This window comes from Hoplias malabaricus, chromosome 4 (assembly GCF_029633855.1).
Source record: "Hoplias malabaricus isolate fHopMal1 chromosome 4, fHopMal1.hap1, whole genome shotgun sequence".
Classification (NCBI taxonomy): domain Eukaryota; kingdom Metazoa; phylum Chordata; class Actinopteri; order Characiformes; family Erythrinidae; genus Hoplias; species Hoplias malabaricus.
The window spans coordinates 17,195,489-17,216,313 of NC_089803.1; the positions used below are offsets into that span (position 1 = coordinate 17,195,489).

General features: G+C 42.5%; 1 protein-coding gene across 6 annotated transcripts in view; it reads right to left on the reverse strand.

Annotated features, from left to right (window-relative positions):
- Positions 1-543: 543 nt before the first annotated feature.
- The window catches only part of tnip1 (TNFAIP3 interacting protein 1), a 45,406-nt gene continuing 25,124 nt past the window's right edge, over positions 544-20,825 (reverse strand). For 2 of the 6 annotated variants that reach the window (XM_066667023.1, XM_066667021.1), the window contains exons 8-18: positions 19,439-19,574; positions 17,925-18,017; positions 17,767-17,832; positions 15,206-15,337; positions 8,385-8,513; positions 7,334-7,456; positions 4,964-5,089; positions 4,487-4,571; positions 3,950-4,137; positions 3,694-3,781; positions 544-3,479 (exon numbers count right to left, since the gene is read on the reverse strand). In XM_066667023.1, the coding sequence (XP_066523120.1) occupies positions 3,418-3,479; positions 3,694-3,781; positions 3,950-4,137; positions 4,487-4,571; positions 4,964-5,089; positions 7,334-7,456; positions 8,385-8,513; positions 15,206-15,337; positions 17,767-17,832; positions 17,925-18,017; positions 19,439-19,574 (1,228 nt within the window). In that variant the 3' untranslated portion in view covers positions 544-3,417. The remainder of the gene's footprint in view (positions 3,480-3,693; positions 3,782-3,949; positions 4,138-4,486; positions 4,572-4,963; positions 5,090-7,333; positions 7,457-8,384; positions 8,514-15,205; positions 15,338-17,766; positions 17,833-17,924; positions 18,018-19,438; positions 19,575-20,825) is intronic. The other 4 variants (XM_066667025.1, XM_066667026.1, XM_066667024.1 and 1 more) reach the window with 4 other exon arrangements.

Genomic DNA, 20,825 nt, shown 5'->3' on the forward strand with positions numbered 1-20,825 from the left:
TAGCTGCATTACGGAGGTTTATAGTGTCGGATGAATTCGAGTTCGACTTCGATCACATTTACAAGAATAACGGTACCTCTACATTTGAGTTTAGCTTATTGCTAGGCTATTGTCATGAATAATGTTGGTTATTTAGCTAGATACTGTCATAACAGTCAGTCATAACGGTGTTTTACCGCGGCGTTGTTCAGCTGTTGTCCACCGGTGACGTCACGATTACGTTCAAGAATTTCCGTAGCGAGCTCTGGTTTTTCCGTTAATTTAATAAAATTGTCAGTTTTCTCAAAAATGTCAGTAACTAAAGTAATGTGAAATATTCATGGAGGTCCATTAAGTGCTGCTTATCCTTTAAATTTGCTTTAAAATATCTTTACATTTGTTAAAGACGTATATTTCCTTCCAGTCTTAAATATTGTGCTTTGCTTCGTAAAAAAAGCAACAAAATTTAATATTACAAAATAAATTATATATTATTATATAATTATTTACATTTTTGAATGTATTTTTAAAATAATTAAATATGAATTCTTTTTTTATTGTAATAAAATCAATTAAAACATATCTAGCACATAAAACACATCCTAGCAACCATTTGAAATTGAAACATTTTTTAGGGTGGCAATGTTTGTATTATTGTGGCAAGATGTGTCTTATTCACCATGTGCACAAAGCTCAGAAAACAACACAGTTCATATAAAAACAAGTGTTACCCTATTAAATAATTATTGATATTGATTAATATTATACTTGACGCACACCCTCACAGACATAGTTCAGCTCTACACTAATACTGAGCTACTGCTGAAGATGTCTGTTGTGTTTGGGACTGTGGTAGGCCTTCAATAGTGTAGCTGGGTGTTACTTCTACCAAAACTACTACTACTACAGAATAGAAAATAATAATAACGATAATTAGAACAATATTGTGTGTGTGTTTGTGTGTGTGTGTGTCCCGTCTGCTGGAGAGGATTGGTAGAGTTCATCAACACATCCTGGAGGTTGAAACATTTAGAATATATTTATTAAGCTAATCAAATATAAAAGATTCACATGAGATGTGCTTTCGCCTAATCAAGGGGCAAGAAAATTCACTCCAAAAAAAGCACAAAAACCACCAACCAGTAAAATTACAGTGACCGATAAATAATAGCAAGAAAACATCCCAAAAAGTGCCGTTCAGCTCACAGAACATTTCAGCTCCTACACGCGGCGGGCGACGAGGAATCCGCTCCACTGCTCATACGCAAGCGCACGTTCCTTACAAAAGCCTGTCCAATGTCACTCATATTTACACAGATTAAATGTTGCATCACATTTTCAACAAACAGTTTAGGAACAGTTTAGATTCGTAGCAACTGCGTTAGCGTGGAGCCCCCAGAACAGTACAGACTGCAGCGTACGTGAGGAAAAGGTAGTCGGGGGGGGGTGAAAGCGTGGTTTAATGGGAGACTCCAGCATTTTGGTTTTTACCTTGATCTGCCGCCTCTGTTGGGTACGACAAGGAGTTAACACAAATGAACCAAAGTGGGTCGGGTGTTCGCAAATGATATCGAAAACAAAACAGGCCCTCGTCAGGGGTTCGTCAGTTTGATTTCCAGTGATGCCACAGACAACCGGGAGCAGGAGTCTTAGACGACATACTGGTATTCATTTATTTAAGTGGTAAAACACACAAAAAATAGAAGAAGATAAAAGGTTTTGCCACGACAATAATGACAATCATTCAGACGCATTTCCCGATACACTGAACAACTAACGTGTGAACACATTTACAACAGAACCCAACCCGCTATGAAGAGGTGACCCCGTGCTGACCCGCCGTGTTACACAGACACGTGCTTGTGTTAAAAATGCTGGAGTTTCCCTTTAATCCTTACAATCTCAAAGCTCAAATTTGGGACTCTGTCTTTGGACCCATTGGAATGATTTAATCTGGGATTACATTTCCTCTCCCGAATGAGGAGATGAGTGCATGGCCAGGCAGATGGACAGATGAGCTGCTTTAACATGGAATCAGGAATGTTTTATCAATTCCTTGGCCCACTTTTTGTCATTGTGTCGGCCCCCCAACGGCCCACACGGACACACCACCACTCTGCACACGACTAGAATATATAAGGGAGACATAAATGGTACACAAAGAACAGCATTACTGAGACAATGAACCACACGCCATCATCACTGCAAATGTAAGAAACGAGAGAGAGAGTATAAAAGAACCGGAGTCTCATCACACTCATCTGCAACAGTAGGAAACCACTTCACAACCATCAACGTGAAAAACCTAAGGGAAAAAGACTATTAAGAATGTGAGCTCTCCATTGGGGTACTTCATAACAGACCACTGGCCTGTGTTAAAGGGGGATGCCACCAGTTTTTCAAACTTGCTTCTCTTCAGACGCCTGGTTCCCTGTACAGTTCTGAAACAGACGTTTCTCCTGAACGAAGCCTGTCACGTCACACTGATCTGAGTGATTTTGATAACTGACCGATGCAGACATTTTGAGAAATGGGCGGAGTTCCCCTTTAAGATGCCAACGTAAAAGGTTGACGTTAATAATTTAATACACGTTTGTCTTTAATGACACAGATGTCTCAAAAAAAGGTGAGAGAAGTGCTGTATATGGCTTTTGTAAATGAGGGGAAAGTTGACGGGTATTAAATCACCACGTGGTGACCGGCGCGTGTGGGTAAGCTAACTGAAGGGTGGCCGCCACGACTCCAGCCGTCGAATAAATAGTGATACATTCTACCACGGAAATATCTCGGAGACAATTTACCTACAGAGTTAAGAGAGAGCTGCGAATTCTCTGTTACAAGTCTTTAATCCGCTCGGAGCCGACTTCCAAAGAAAAGAAAACAAAAAAACACCTCAATTATCGTAAGTATTATTACTATTACGTTAAGGAAACCTACACCACGTAGCTCTTAAACCTTTGTTTTTACAGAACACTAAATTAACAACATTAAATAGCATTTCATTTACTGCTCCTCATTCAAATCTGCAGGTACATTGTCTTAACTCTCTTACATTTTTGTATATTCTTTCATCCATTAAATAAGTGACTTCAAATCCTGCATAGAATTGCCGTATATAAAGCAGAGTTTAACCCTTAATATTATAAAGATAACATAATAAATGTACAGACACATACATAGATATGTGTAGGTGCAGAGGTAGTAAAACTGAAGCACTTGTACATCTGATGAAGGACCTCTGTCCTGTGAGAAACAGCTTTACTACCTCTGCATCTAAAACAAAATTACACTGCAGTTACTTCCTGGAATTGTGTGTGTGTGTGTAATTATATATATATATATATATATATATATATATATAAGTTCACACCATGCCAAATGAAATATAAACGGCATCATGCTACAAGCCCGGAGCCAGCAGAGATGGGGGTGAAGCAGTTAGTGCTTTCCGGGGTCTGCCGTCTGACGCTCGCGTTTTCCGAAGCCTGCTGCTCCTGCTTCTGCCACAACAGCAAAACACAACACAACACACCACACCAAATTAAACATGGCAGAACACAGCAACACACTGCTTACAGCTGTCACATTATGTTTATGGATTGTTTTACAGAGCCCTCTAAAATGTGGTAAAAACAGTTTTAAATATGTACTTGTTTTGACCTTAGAGCACATTTCTCCTTGTGTGTGTGTGTGTGTGTGTGTTGGTGTTTATACCTGCGTTCTCTGGAGGTGCTCTTGCTGGGTCTTGGGGTCCTCCTCTGGGTCCCCGTGGCTGAGGAAATGATGACTGCCATGGAAAGGTCTACACACAAACATTTAGAGAAATTCTCAGATTTTGAGAAGGATTCACTACTAGGAATGTATTCACTGTGACAACTGATAACAACGATCCTCCATTAATTAACTATGGGATGAGTTAAGAGTCTCCAGAACATTGTTATGAAAACTCCCAGTGCAGTAAAGCTCTCACCGGGTTGACAGGCTGGAAGTCTCTGCCGGGAGCTGCGCTTAGGGTGGGCATCCTGGGTGGGAAATGGATGGGCCAGCCCTCAAGGCCCTGGTGACCCACCTGCACAAAGGGGCCACAGTATGGTGGGCTCAGTGGGCCGTTAGCTGAGCCGGAGGTGGGGTCAGAGGTCCTTCTCTCTGGCTGCCCCTCCAAAAACACACACACACAAAATAAATAAATACACAATATTTAACTACACTGTCGGTGTTGGGCTGAGTGAGCTGCCACTGGATCTTGTCAAAAAAATGAACCGTGCAGAACCTTAGTATTCACAACTCAAGCGTAAGGACACTGAGGCTTGGAGGGCGAAAAGACCAGCCACTGAAAAACCACATGGGATTTGAAGTGACAGATCAAACTACATCACACACTCAGATCACAGAAAAGCGCAGACAGAAAAAAAGGAAGATTCCCTGTGGCTATCTGCTTGATTCTGATGATGATGATGATGATGTAGTATTAATTTCAGCCACCAGGGGTGCGGGTGTAAATAGCTTACCTGCTTATTGTGCTGCATCTGCAGCCTCTCCAGTTTACACCGCTCTGCTCGCTCTCTCTGACACTCATTCTGCGCCTGATGGAGCTGGAAGCACCCACACACACAAACACACAGCAGTGTAAAATCAATAACAAGTGTGTGTAAAGGTACCAATCTGGCTGTTTTTCCCCTCTATGTTCAGCTGCACTTCTTTGAATCAGTGTTTTGTTATTTGCTGTATGTTCTGTGTTTAGCGATTTCACAATCTGACCCTGAACTTAAACAAAGTGCATGATGTCCTTGTCTCTGCCGACTCGGTAATCATTGACTGTATCTTTTAAACACAACCTTGTTTTTCTTTGCGTATTGTGTAAAACCATTTAATTCCAGACAAACTGACCAACAGGTACTGGACCGGCTCACTGCCTGCCATTTCTATTATCATTAGTACTACCATTAGACTGATTACTGTGGCTTTATCTTGAGAAGAAGCTAACCTGGTTGGTCAGACTGGTCATCTGTCCCTGTAACCTCTCCACCTGCCTCCTCAGGTCTTCCTTCTCCTCGTTCATTCGCTCCCTGTCACTGCGCTCTTTCCGGAAATCCTCCTCGAAGATTTTCACCTGAAATGTACATATTCACATGAAAAGGTGATGGACCTCATTGGACTATTCATTCATTCATTATCTGTAACACTTATCCAGTTCAGGTTCACGGTGGGACACCACACTCCTCACAGACAGTCACCTGGAGGAAACCCACGCAGACACAGGGAGAACACGCCACACTCCTCACAGACAGTCACCCGGAGGAAACCCACGCAGACACAGGGAGAACACACCACACTCCTCACAGACAGTCGCCCGGAGGAAACCCACGCAGACACAGGGAGAACACACCACACTCCTCACAGACAGTCGCCTGGAGGAAACCCACGCAGACACAGGGAGAACACACCACACTCCTCACAGACAGTCACCCGGAGGAAACCCACGCAGACACAGGGAGAACACACCACACTCCTCACAGACAGTCACCCGGAGGAAACCCACGCAGACACAGGGAGAACACACCACACTCCTCACAGACAGTCACCCGGAGCGGCACTCGAACCCAGCATTAACATGCTATTTATTAATTTATATGGACAGAAATGGGTTAAATTGAGCCCAAATCAATAATTAATACCAATTAATATTGATTTAAATGTGTGTCAAATCATACTAATTACGGTACTAAATGATGGAATCAGTTATTTTCATTTATTAAAAAAATTAAATATAATAATAATAGCGACACAGTTGGGTCTGTACCTGGTTCAGTGGTACACTCACACACAGAGGCAAAAATGACAGATTAATCTTTTTCTGAATATAATAAAAGAGCAGTACATTTTCTTTTTCCATTTTAAGCCACGAAATGTGAATTAATCGAGTAACAACAGAACAGAACTCGGGACGTCTCACAAACTTTGTTTTTCACTAAATAAACCATTGTGGGCATCTACCATGACTTTACGCAATTCACTCCCCTGTCCATATGGTGGCAGGTGTGCGTATACTTTAACTAGTTATATGTTCATGAGTCCATGTGCATGACCTCAGTGGCTGGGATTAGCCACTGCACTGGTTGGTTTTATCGCTTAGGTTGACTGCGAATGTAAATAAAATGACTAAATTATAATTATATTTTTCAGATGGACAATGAGAAAGTCTAATGCATCCTCTGCACTGTGACACACCTTCAAGTACATGCCAGGAGGTCTACGCTTTTCTCATTATCACAGCTGTCAACACAGCTGAGCCACATCTCACTGAGTGCACTGTGTTCTACCTCGATAAAGTGTGTTGACTTAGGTGTGTCTGTAGAGTAATAATAGTAAAAGTAAGATGGGAACTGGTCTATGCCCTCTGAGACTGAAAGGGAAACCATAGATCAGCTTCAATCTTTCACATTCACTCTGAGCACACACACGGAGACACACACACACACACACACACACGGAGACACACACGGCTGGGGCAGTCCTAGCCCAATGGTTAGAGAAGTTGGCTTGGGACTGTAGTCACTCATTTTGATCCCCCATGACCAGCAGGAATTGGGGGGCAGTGGGAGTGAAGGAACAGCACTGTCCTCCTCCCTCAACATCCACAGCTGAGGCACCCTTGAGCAAGACACCTAATACCCAACTGCTCCCTATGTGTCAAGATGGCTGCCCTCTGTTCTGTGTGTGTGTGTGTGTGTGTGTCTTCACTTCCATGGGTGGTTTAACTGGAGAAGATACATTTCATCGTACAATGACCAATTAAAGCACATTTGCGCACACACACGGCTGTTCCTTCACTGCTGTATGCACTAGTGACACACAAGGATAAACAGTTTCATATATACTCCAGTACCATCTCGTATTAATAAAGTCCCACCTGCATTAGATGTAATTTAAACATAAAAAATTACAGCAGCAATACCCCATATATTTTATATATAAATCAGACTGCCTTTCATGTTTGTTTCATGTGTTTGGATAATCTGAAAACTCTGGATACCATTTGCATTCTGTTCAACCTTCAGTGACGAAACGAAAGCCTTAGTTTTCCAACTCCTAACGTAACCTGACCTGGTTCTGCTCTTTCAGTTTTAATACCACAGATTTATTTAAAGAGTTTAACCTGTTTACCGGTTTTTCTCTGGTTTTGTACAAAACACACACACACACACACACACTCGCAAACACAAACACACTCACTCTTCATGCTTTCACATTCACAGACCTGCTCACTCATTCACACCAACACCCACAAACACACCACCACACCCTCACACAAACATATGCTCAAACACACACACACACACACATACACACACACCTGCTCCTTGAGCACAGCAATCTGTGTGTGCAGTTCCTGCTGGCGCAGATTTAAAACTCCCTCTCCAAGATTCATCCCAGGCTGAGATGTGGGAGAATGCAGATTCAGGGCTTCCTCTAGAGCCTGAAACACACACAATCACACACACGTCAACTAAAAGTACATTACATTCAAATTCAATAAAACACTTGCACTTCTCTAAAATCAAATAAAATACATCAAATGGGAAATATTCAAAAGTGAAGATGCTCCAGCAGGGTCCATCATCACCGTAGCTAGGACCCCGATGGTCGCCATTTAAGATGAACTTTGTAGGTGGCCACTAAGCACAAAGAAATCAACTGAATCAACCAACGAACTGACTGTTAGCTGAAGGTCTGTGCCACCAACGGTGATATTTACACGAAAAAGACTGCAGAGAGAAACCTGAAAATCCAAACCGAAACTTTTTCCACGTCGCAGTAGCTGTATCTTATTTACACCGTGCCTATGAAAATGATGTACTGTGTCTGTGGGCTGCCGACCATTGCTGCAGTGTTTACTCCTCACAACATGAACAAAGGAGTGAGTGCTTTCCATTCCATAAAAACTGAAAGCAGCACTAAGAGTTTCACCACCTCACTTCATGATAACTTCCCATACAGCTCACAAGCCTTTGGAGATGTGGCTCCACACACAATGGAAGTGTGACCGGTTAAGTGAACCTTTGCTGCAGACGAGAGGGTGAAAAGTGTATATTCACCTGTAACTATAAGTGCTGGTCTTTTTGTTCACTTAGTATGAGCCCTTTATATCTACATAGTGAGCAGGTTCTCTTCAAACAGAACCTACATTAACCCAGAAATTACAAGTCTAAGGAGTGCATTTCACAATTTAACACTGCAGCGACAGCTTGAAAAGTGAGGGGTGAGAGAGGGTAGTGACGTATTCAGATGGTGGTACCATTAGATGCCATTATATCTTACATATTGCAGCTTTAAAACAAAGGCAGAGAAAGAAAGAAAGATGCACTATATAAATGGGTTAGTTTGGGTGTGGTGCTAATACCGACCCGGTTTAGGCGCTGGATCTCCTTCTCCTGGTACTCTCTCTGTTTGGTGAGAGGAACCAGCTGATCCTGCAGGTACCGAATTTTCTGCTTCAGTTCACACGTCTCTGATGTCAAACACTCCTTCTCACCCTGGTTAAAAACAAAAAGAAAACACACAAACTTTTAATCGGCTTCAATATTTAAATGCAAACAGTGATGGTTAGGTTTAGGGTCGGGGCTAACATGCAATGGCACATTATACCTCACTATTTAAAGGCTAAGCACCAGCTCTATGAAAGTGTCAAACAAATAAATACAGTGGGATTTGAGTTCCTAACTTGTGCTTATTGATAGTCAGAAAACATGTTATTTCTTACTAATTCAAGGAATAAGGTTTAAAAGACCATTGGTCCCCCCCCCCAACGGTGTTGGGAAACTGTAATAGGCGTCTTGCCTGTGACGTAGATGGTGGACAACAACTCTAGAAGTTGCACTTAATTTAATGCAAAATGACGAAAAGGTGTGTTGTTTTTGGCTGCAATCATTCAATGTACAGTGGGACATCTGTGCACAAATGGCCCAAAGATCCCAAAATATCCAGAAAATGGACTAAATTTGTCAACTTTAAACGGGCACTTTGGAAAGGACCCTCCGCTCACTCCGTTATCTGTAGCTCATTTCACTGGCGCTTTTCCAACAATATGGGCATGTAAGGACACCAACGAAAGGTGTTCAAGAGCCTCTGTAACATGGAGGTAAACAGGGTAAGGACACTCACTTTGCCTGTTTTAGTTGGTGTTAGTTAACGTTAGCTTGACTCGCTAAACTCGGTGGCTCAGATTATACTCGGCTACGTAGCTGCATTACGGAGGTTTATAGTGTCGGATGAATTCGAGTTCGACTTCGATCACATTTACAAGAATAACGGTACCTCTACATTTGAGTTTAGCTTATTGCTAGGCTATTGTCATGAATAATGTTGGTTATTTAGCGATAGCTAGATACTGTCATAACGGTGTTTTACCGCGGCGTTGTTCAGCTGTTGTCCCCCAATGACGTCACGGCTGCGTTCAAGAATTTCCGTAGCGAGCTCGGGTTTTTCCGTTAATTTAATAAAATTGTCAGTTTTAAAGCAAATTAAGCTGCTATTTTCATTTTAATTCATACTTATATATGTCAGTAACTAAAATAATGTCAAATATTCATGGAGGTCCATTAAGTGGCGCTTAACCTTTAAGAAAAAGATAAAGAAGATGATGATCCTTTATTGATCCCCTTAGGAAATTACTTTTCTGCATTTGAGCCCTCAGTGGTAGTGAACACACAAACACACAGTAGTGAGCACTTTAGCCGTGAATGAATTTTTCCTTCCCGGTCCCTGGAATTGAACCGGCCTCAAGCTCACTTCTCTAACCTCAAGGCCATGGCTGTCCCCAATTCATTCCTAAATAATTAAAACCCTACACAAATTCATGTTTAAACAACTTCTCTGTAAATTTGGCTCAAATCCTGAAATGTGGAGGAATGTAAGCTGCCCCTGTGTAGTCTACAGGAGTATATTGCCCCCACCAGCTGTAACTGGTACAAAGTAAAATTGACTGTCAGCAATCTCTCAGTTTGACAAACTGCTGGTCCTACGAACATCAGCTCCAACCTACTTATAGCCTGCCAGCTTACATGACCCACATTGTCTGCTTGACCTCGAGTGTCTGCTGTGCAGAGTGAAAAACATATTTCTGACTCTAACTTTACATCATCCAATTCACCTCATCTTCATTATCCCCACTGACTCAGCACTGATCTAATCACAGACCACAATGCACTACTTTTAAATGTGTGTGGCCACACAAACGGAGGCGTGAGAACACACCAAATCATCTGAGCAACCAGAGTCACAAAAGGGTAAGCGCACACTATTCTATGGAAATGTGGCAAGATCTTTTTCCACAAGCGCTATCGAGTGTGTCTGCATGTAGACGAGGCCTGTTACAACAATGACATAACCATCTGATCACGATAAGTCAAAGTTATTGCAGCCATTTTAGTTTTCCACAACGGTTAGCTGTAACAATCACAATGTTTACAATGGAATTAACTGAAAATGAATTAAATGCAGTTCCATCTGTTGTGTCCAGGATAAACTGTTTTTTATAAAAGGAGACATTTAAAACAGACAGTACTGATTAGAGTTTCTGGACACTGTTATTGGAGTTTAAACAACAATCACTGAAAACAAGACCATCATAAGCTTTGCAGGACCGCCAAAGCATCTGTCAGCAAAAACGTCACCGATATACAGTAAAGGGGAAGCAGTCATTCGTGTGGGCGCAAAACATAAATATCTCTCATTAGAAGTCCTAGAGCATAATATAGACTTGTGGCTCATGTCCTGTGTTGAGCACAATGACATAATATATGTTTTGTGCGACATTTCATGTGGCCCCACCTAATAAATGACAAAGGCTTTTCCTAAGAGTATGAAAATATATATAAACAAGGTCACATAATCTGTTTTAATTCAACTGTTTTTTTAAAACTGAAGTAACTGATTCAAAGCAATTCACAAGAAAGGCTTGTTGAAAATAAGAGGATGAGTCAAACTCACTATTCCAGCTCTGCAGACCATTTTAAAGGTCATCTTAAATGTGTAAGACACAAGACTTTTTAAGGATCTCCGGCAGCCCTGAAAACCCTGGGGACTACTTTTTAAAACTGCAGTACTTTAGTTAGAGAAAAGCATGCCTCCATTTTATGAATGATCTCGCATGCAGCTGTGGTCGGTGAATTTGACTGCTGAAATCTCTTTTTTCTCTGCTGAATAAAATGGGTCCCCTTTTTGGTTCCTGTCAAGTGTTTTCTTCCTGATTGTATCTCAGGGAGTTTTTCCTCACCACAGTCACCTTCAGCTTCCTCTATGGGCTCTGAGCTCAAAACTACAGAAAGAGGTTTTTGCGTCAACTGAAATAAAACCAAATAAAACAAAACGGAATTAAACTAAAACCAAAGAAAGAATTAAAAAATGTCCAGTTTCTTAAAGGAAGTCTTGAATGCAGCCTGCAGAGAAATGGACCAAAGCTGAGAGGGAAACCTTTACAGTTATACGCAGGCACGCCATAAACAAAAAGTGCAGTTCTGATTGAAGTGCCCCATTAATGTGCTAAACCAAAATGTCAAACGATTAGAGTTAACCTACTATTTTGGGGCTGTGAGTCATGAGGCGGGACTGTGGGTGACGTCCACAGACGCCGAGGCTAGCTATAGCAGGTGTAGTGCTTACTCACTTTACCACAATCATACGTGCCATATATACGTTTAGTGTTGTCTCCTAATCTTACGAATGGCATTTCTTATTACAGAGACTCAGCTTAGGGTGAAAAATATAGATATTTTCTTAATCACAGTTCCATTTTTTTTTGTTTGTTTGTTTTAAAGTTCTGTACAGCACCTGTATTATCAAATCAGTCCAATTTAATTTCATTTGATTGAATTCAAGGGGACTTTGTAGCATTTATAGGCATGACTGTTTGAGTACAGTGCAAAGTTGTTTTTGGGATGAATTGGTATGATGTATGTGAATCTTGGGCTCTGAGGTGGAGGAATTCGCTTCAAAAAAAGAGGAGTGACTGGAGTCGTGTGGAGGTGCTATGTTACAAAATGGCAGATGTGCAATAACCTATGGTACTATGTCAGAAATGAAAGAAGCCTGTAACAACAGGAACAACAGAAGGAAGAAAACAATTAACAAAAATAGTAAATTGCAGTAGTGTGTTCCTGAAATAATAAAATAATTTTTTGTTGTTTTATCATATCGCCAAAAATATCATTATCACCAATATAGCCTGAAATATTGTGATATTACATTAGGGCCATATCACACACCCCTAATGTGATCCAAAACTAAATCATCCAACATAATTGTCTGACCTCACTAAATTTCTAGCTGACAAATGCCATAAAATCCTCAAAGACATGTACCAAATTCGATTATGGAGGCTTTCCGGAAGAGAAGATGCTATTGCTGTAAAACTGGTAGACTACCTATTAAATGTGCATCCCCCCCTTACAGCTTGTTTTTGAGTGTCATCTTGCCCTTTGGAATGGAGTTACAGGGTGTAGCGGTTAAAAGTGTTAAGCCTACAAAAAGGGGACGATAAATCATGAAACAAAAATAAAAAGAACGCATAGTGCCTCATTCCCAGGACACTAGCAGTGCTCTGTAGGCAGTTCTGCCAGTCATATATCACCACCCACTCCTAACTCTTCAGTGATCTGATACTGAATTCAGCAGCTTTCTGATTAAATCTTCAAGTTCTGCCATAAATGTTGCAGTAGCCTCAAGCATTAGAATGGAACAGAATTAGAATGTTTTTTGCTTGTGATGAAGTAAAAGAGAAAACTCTGACATCTGTGTGATCGGTAGACGGTGGTAGGTAGGGAGGCGCGGTAGACGGTGATAGTTAGGGAGGCGCGGTAGACGGTGGTAGTTAGGGAGGCGCGGTAGACGGTGGTAGGTAGGGAGGCGCGGTAGACGGTGGTAGGTAGGGAGGCGCGGTAGACGGTGGTAGGTAGGGAGGCGCGGTAGACGGTGGTAGGTAGGGAGGCGCGGTAGACGGTGGTAGGTAGGGAGGCGCGGTAGACGGTGGTAGGTAGGGAGGCGCGGTAGACGGTGGTAGGTAGGGAGGCGCGGTAGACGGTGGTAGGTAGGGAGGCGCGGTAGACGGTGGTAGGTAGGGAGGCGCGGTATACGGTGATAGGTAGGGAGGCGCGGTATACGGTGGTAGGTAGTGAGGCGCGGTATACAGTGATAGGTAAGGAGGCGCGGTATACGGTGATAGGTAGGGAGGCACGGTATACGGTGGTAGGTAGGGAGGCGCGGTATACTGTGGTAGGTAGGGAGGCGCGGTATACTGTGGTAGGTAGGGAGGCACGGTATACGGTGGTAGGTAGGGAGGCACGGTATACGGTGGTAGGTAGGGAGGCGCGATATACTGTGGTAGGTAGGGAGGCGCGGTATACGGTGGTAGGTAGGGAGGCACGGTATACGGTGGTAGGTAGGGAGGCACGGTATACTGTGGTAGGTAGGGAGGCACGGTATACTGTGGTAGGTAGGGAGGCACGGTATACGGTGGTAGGTAGGGAGGCACGGTATACGGTGGTAGGTAGGGAGGCACGGTATACTGTGGTAGGTAGGGAGGCACGGTATACTGTGGTAGGTAGGGAGGCGCGGTATACGGTGATAGGTAGGGAGGCGCGGTATACGGTGGTAGGTAGGGAGGCACGGTATACGGTGGTAGGTAGGGAGGCACGGTATACGGTGGTAGGTAGGGAGGCGCGGTATACGGTGATAGGTAGGGAGGCGCGGTATACGGTGGTAGGTAGGGAGGCACGGTATACTGTGGTAGGTAGGGAGGCGCGGTATACGGTGATAGGTAGGGAGGCGCGGTATACGGTGGTAGGTAGTGAGGCACGGTATACGGTGATAGGTAGGGAGGCGCGGTATACGGTGGTAGGTAGGGAGGCACGGTATACGGTGATAGGTAGGGAGGCACGGTATACGATGGTAGGGCTAATGGTGTGAAACGGGATTCAACCTAATAACGTTTACTTCAGAAGAAATGGTGGATCACAACAACTATAACCAACTATGACAACTAACCAACATAGCTGTTGAAATATCATTCAAATAAGCCTGAGATTAGCTCAGTCTGGACTTTCCTAGCTTTCGTAGATTTGACTATTTTCTTTTACATGAAATCAGTCAGTTATTCAGGTCCATCTGAGTGGGTGCAAAGCTGGGTGCATCCTTATTGAACAAGGACAGTAAGACAAGCGTGTTAAGGCAAAGATTAAGTCTGAAAGCCTACTGCAGAAAGCAAAGATGATGACTCAGTGCCCGTTAGCTCAGCGGCTAGCATTCAACACACACATCTGACTCAGTTCAATTAAATATTAAAGTAATATTTTACCAATATCTTATATTAAATTTGAGGTTTTTAACTGTTTTTACAGTGTAAACCCATTTGTGTGTAACAGTTATATAACCATAAATACACGGGTCCACATCTGACTATACTTCACCCATTTTATTGGGATCAAAACGAGGGCCACTTTCATTACGTTTTAAAAATGAGGACCTCATACCAGAAGAAGAATAATATCATTTATTATATCGCACTTATCAATCACAAAAAAATGGCCATTGTTACGATTGCACAATCCACAGTTAATCCTGTTAAATGCAGGGTATTTCTTCTGACGTGTGTAGGACAGTGACAGAGAATGAAACCTATCCCAAAAGAAAAGCTGAACAAGTTCAGTCCAGAAAGGATGACTACTAAGCACCCATCCAGGGACGGTCCGTCCTAAAGCTAGAAGTCTGGCCACCCTAGCTACAATACAGAAAGGTAATCCCTAGAGTAGTCTGTAGGGCACTGCCCCAGGAATCGTTTTCTACAGTGTCCCATGGTCTAAACTGTTCCAGTGCACTGAAGGTTCCCACAATGCTCAATAAAACAAGTGAGCGTTATCGGTTTACTGCATCCCCTGAGCAACAACAACGCCATATCCCCTGCTCGACTCAATGACCTAACACTACAGACAAACTCTGGTTATGTTTTGTGTATAACTGAGTCATCAGTGTCAAAGTGGCTCATAGACCCAGGGAGTGAGCCAGTGTCTGAATCTGTTTGCGATACATGCTGATTCACTGATTTACTGAAATCAGACACCTCATACAGATGAACAGGAGCGGCGGAGGCAGAATGAGGTTATAGTAAAGTCCCATGAAGGTCCACTTTTAAAACAGGGAAGCTCTCCCATGTAGAGTGGAGTGGAGAGGTTACCTGTACGTTGTCGATTTTGGATTTGGCCAGCAGTAGTTTCTTATCGTAGTCTCTCTGCCTTTGCTCTCTCTCGGCCTCGAGTTCCAGAACAGCCTTCTGAGAGTCCGCCAACCGTTGCCGCAGGTCTGTGATCTACGTACACACACAGAAACACACAGGCACAGAGTTACATACGTGTGCTACATGGGTCGGAACCATTGATTTAAAGGTGCTGTGTTGATAGTAAGGTACGGCAGCTTGCGTGCCCCGAATGTGCCGTCTTTAAGACTGCGGTAAACCCTGAATAACCCATTTCTCTGTCCATGCTGGTCCCAAATGTGCGCTTGACACCAGGCACTTCCATGATTTTAAAAACGGTACATGTAACAGTTTTAATATCAGATAGACTTTACATGTAAGGTACGCCGGGAAACAAGCATTCTGTCAGGTTACAGTAAAACTCAGAGGAATGTAATACCGCTTCCAAATGAGGATATATTTTAATATCCACAAATATTGGTAAATCTTAGCGCTGTTCAGGTCAAGTATGTTTATTATACAGTGCAGTGGATTTCAGCATCTTAAATTGATCTCAGGAATGGCAAGTGAACATAATGTAAACATAAGGCTTAGTGTTGCAACTTCCTTCAAGATTAAACATGTCTGTTTCTGACTGTCACTGTCTGACTGTCTGTCTCTGACTGTCACTGACTGTGGGATGCTATGCTGCAGATCTGTAACTGTCCAGTCCAGGAACTGGTAAATTTCCAAACTGAAAGCATGCTACATTCAAATGAATGTTTTTTTTTACAGAAATCCAATCATTTTATTAAAAGAATATTGCTGACAAATAACACAATGAAAAAGACGGATAGGACGGCAATAATAGGTCATAAATGTTTGTTCCATCGCTACGCTGCAAGCTCGGTGACGACAGAGGATGTGTGGGGTGAGAGAGAGAATGAGAGAGCGCGCGCGAGAGAGAGAGAGAGAGAATGAGAGAGCGACTGAGAGAAAGAAAGAGCTGCAGGAAGCCTTGGTAAGGGGAATTCTGCGGTGTTTGTGACGGAGGGGTGCTGTGGTCTGCGAATGCTGCTGTGAAACGCAGCAATCTGCTTTTCCACTTGCCTGCGTTTCCAGTGGTACACAAGCGCAGACACGCAGCCCAATATGCTCTGAAAAACAAGACTACTGTACAGGTAGAGCTCATGTAAACCTATCCTCAACAGGTACCACAATGGCCTACTGGTCCAAGTGTGTTAGCTTCAATGGGATCTTTTTAAAATGTACCCAATATCCTATAATAAAATAAAGTTAAATAAACGAAAAGCTTTGAGTCAATACAAGGTATACCTTTATGGACTCAACCTATGGCTAAGCACTAATCATTTTCAAAGTGTGCAGTGTGTATTTTTTTGAGTGCTGCCCTTAGTTCACTCTACACAGATAGAGAGCTGTCATTCTTATAAAGTCCTGCATAACTCAATGCTGTTTTGACTAGTTTTAAATGAAGAAATTCAGTGTAATGAACAGGGGTTAGACAATAATCAGGTCTAGTCAAAGACAAAGTCAAGTTAAGAGACACATTGCACTATTAGCACCATATTTACAAACTGGCACTAATTTTACACATTAAAAATCTGATGGCTAACACAAAAGAGCATAACCGTGTGTTACATTTACTCATGGCCACATTACAGACCTTCTTAATTTACACAAGCATCAGACACAGTTAGTTTACCTGAAAATATTCAGTGGTTAGGGGATACTGTACAATGTATTTCACCTACTGTAAGTCAGGTGACTCCACACAGGGCATTAAAATGGCAGCTCCCCAACAGATACTACCTACAAAGCCCATCCAGACACTGCAAAAGTATTCTGCACACTTTCAGTCACCATAAAAACCCAGCTGTACACACATCTATATCTGCGGCAGCTGCAGTGTATGCTTGTGAAACTTGGAAGTGCAGAGTCAAGCGAGCAAAGGGACTAGACACTTAGGCTGTTCCCACTCATTGCGAGAATAACTTTGAAGCTCATATAGAACAACAACAACAACAAAAAAAGGGCAGGACAAAAACTCCTCTGCCCCATTGTAGCTGAAAGATTCCTCAAATTCCCAAAACCTTCTCAACGCCCAGTAATGAATGTTAACGAGTGGATGCTTCAATGAGAATGAAAGAGAAAGAAATGTACACCCTATTTCACAATGGAAAACCAATACAACAGCTGTTAGGAGCCAGCTGGGACAATGCTAAAGTCCACACAAAGTGCCTTCAGAGTGGAAGGAACTAAGACCAGGTAACTACGGGTCCTGAAGACAGTGAGTGAGAGTTAAAAACCATTTCCTTCTTCATAAACACTCAGACAGTCACGCGTCACCCGTCCCCACCTCCACTGACGCAGACACACTCAGCCAGCTCACTGAGCAATGTTTTGCTTCGCAGTAAAAATGAATCACTACGCAAATGTCACAGAGAGAAATGAGCAGGAGTAAATCTGACACACACTAAAAAAGGTTACCCAGATTAACTGGAACGGTAACCTTTATTAATAGGGTCTTCACTCAGGCGTCATACCTTCTGCTCAAACTGTGTCTTCATGGAGGTCCACTGAATGTCCCACTGCTTGTTCACCTCCAGCACCTGGAAAATAAGAGAAACTCAGACCCAAGTGGTGGGGGGGGGGGCACACTTGTAAACACCACATGAACAATGACTCCAAAGGGGACCCATACATCTCTTCTCTGCTTCTCCAGTAGCCTGATCTTCTTCTCATACACCTCCGGGTCCAAGGTCTTGGATGGCGTTTTCTCCGCAGGTTTACTGGCCTGAGGACACACGCAGACGCACATAAAAATGGTTCATGTCAATAATAAGTGTTGGTTATCCCTCCTCCAAGAGATATACATATATATATATATATAAAAAAGCAGTTAAAAGTTTGGCCACATCTTCTCATCAGTCATTGGTGGAATAGGGCTATCACTCTGTACCAGCACCTACAAACCCCAGTTATGGTCTCAAACACATTAAAGGTGGCGAGCGGTTCTACAAATTAACTCTTCACCATTCCAGGTGGCGACCTCATGAAACTGTCTGAGAGAACGCAGAGAGGGTGCCAAGCTGTTGTCAACTAAAAAAATGGCTACTTTGAAGAATTTAAAGTATAAAACTGGTTTGTTAAACACGTTTTTGTTTACTACATAATTCCATATGTGTTCCTTCATAGTTTTAAATGTCTTCCGTATTCATTTACAATGTAGAAAATAATAATAAACAAAGAAAAACCATTGAATGAGATGATGTCCAAAAGCGTGACTGGTATATATTCGTTACACCACCATAACATCTTCAGCACGTTCAGAAGATCTTGACTGTGAATATTTTATATACTTTCATGACAATTAAAAGGGCAAGAACTAGAAAAGTATTGGACTTATTGATGTTTTTATTGGGCAGGTACCGGACTTCTGCCTAGTTAAGGACAAGGACAGATTCCTACAGTGAAACACATAATAAATCAGTAAATAACGTCGTAATACATGTCACAGTCCAGTTCCTCTGAAGATTCAGTTCCTGTGCCTTTCAGTGAGAAGCGGGTTCCTGAGCCTCACACGCACTAATCACAACGCACAAGTGGCAATAGGGTACTCTGATGCTTGTACATGACATAACACCTGAATGTTATGACTTAAATCTTAGAATTTAGAGTTTAACTATTTAGTTTCCTCCGTCACAGTTGCCACAAGCCATCAACCACAGTATCATCTCTTACAGTCGTCCTTTTGTCTCATTTCACATGCTGTGACACAGCCTCTAGACGACGGGACGGCGTTAGTCTGGAGCCCTGTTTCTGTTGACATTTTAAAACAGCAAGTCGCAGCATGCCAAGGCTTATTTTAACGTCATTTAGGGACTCTACACATGGACCTGGCCCCTTGTTTCAGGAACCCTGACAGTTCTGTCGAGGAATAACAGACACTACAGCCACAGTGGGATTCCCAAAGCTCTTCGGTGACCGTAAACGCTCTGAATTTACAACTCACCATTACGGCTTTTCTAGGGTGATTTTCTTAGATCAACAAAAGTTTACACATAAAAACACAGAAAGCCTTTTCCTCGGCCAGAGGGGACGGGAATAAACGGCAAACACAAGTTAAAAATTTCCTAATGCCCTGTGGGAGATCTGCTGAGATGATGTCACCTGACAGAAACAGGATTGTGAGGATGTGTGTGTGTGTGTGTGTACCTGCTGAGTCATGGCCACCTCAAGTTTGGCTTTGGCAGCTTCCTCTTTGGCTGCCTCGTCTTTGGTCTCAGATGATTCGCTCTGGACAACCTCTGTCCTTCCCATCACCTGCTCCCTCAGCTTCAGGTTTTCCTGCCTGCTCACATGCACGCACGCACATACACATATACATGTTTAGGTCTGTCATTCTGTTGATTAACAGTGGTGGCACAATGCCACGTATTCTGCTCAGATAATGATACCGAAACCTTGAGTATCACATGATACTTACACTTTACTTTTATAAAACCCAACTATACAATAAGCCTTTACCGATATTAAGACAATGTTGATGAGCTGGAATTGCCCCAACGCTGGACCTAAGACATAACTCATTTAGCATTTCACCGACACACTCCACCCGCTTAAAAATAAAACAAGTTCCTAAATAGTTTGTGCATTTACAGCCCAGTTCTAGGAAATGTTTCATCTGGTGTCCAGCTGTTTCACTACAGGGCATTCCTTCAAACTCAGCACTTCTCATTTACCAGAGGTTTTGTCAAATTTATCCACCGAAATCCACTTTAGAGAACCGAAAATAACCATTCTATATAATCCCTCCAAAAAAGCTTGAGAGATTTACTGGAGTAAAGCTCAGGATTTGAGAGGAGATCCAAGAAACAACATTCCGTCACCTGGGGAATATTTATACTTTATATATATTTATACTACACACCACTGAACAACGAGAGCTCCACAAATGTGGACGTATGGACGTGTAAAACTAGTGAAGCCCTACGTAGAACTATTTCTAAAAACAGGTATGAAATTAATTATGAATTAACAGCGCAAAGAACCGTTTAAAAATGTGTGAAAAGGTTATAACCACTGCTTCTGGTACAGACTAATTTCTTTGAGTATAAGGGTGAATCGTTTTGGAGACTCTACAATGTCTTCTAAAAATATTAGGCCTTGAATCAAGCTCTAGAGCAGGGGTGGACAATCTTATCCGCAAAGGGCCGGTGTGGCTGCTGGTTTTTGTTCCAACCAACCAGGAGGTCACATGATCATTTGTTTTACTCAAGCCAACTAATTAAAGGAGTGAAATCAGGTGTGCTTGAGCCTGAATGAACTTAAATCCAGCAGCCACACCGGCCCTTTGCGGATAAGATTGCCCACCCCTGCTCTAGAGGCATATACTCTGAGGGATTTGTGGAGAGAGCCATGAGATCGCACAAATATGGTACGGCTCTGTCATTTTTTGTTTCGTATCCCAGTAACACTGGTTTATTATATTTTCATTAAAATAACAGATACACTTTTACAAAAGCTTAACAGAGCCCCTGGATGAAGAGTGTGTGGATCTCTTAGCGTTATGTGCTGCTTTTGACAGTCTTTGGTTGAATTT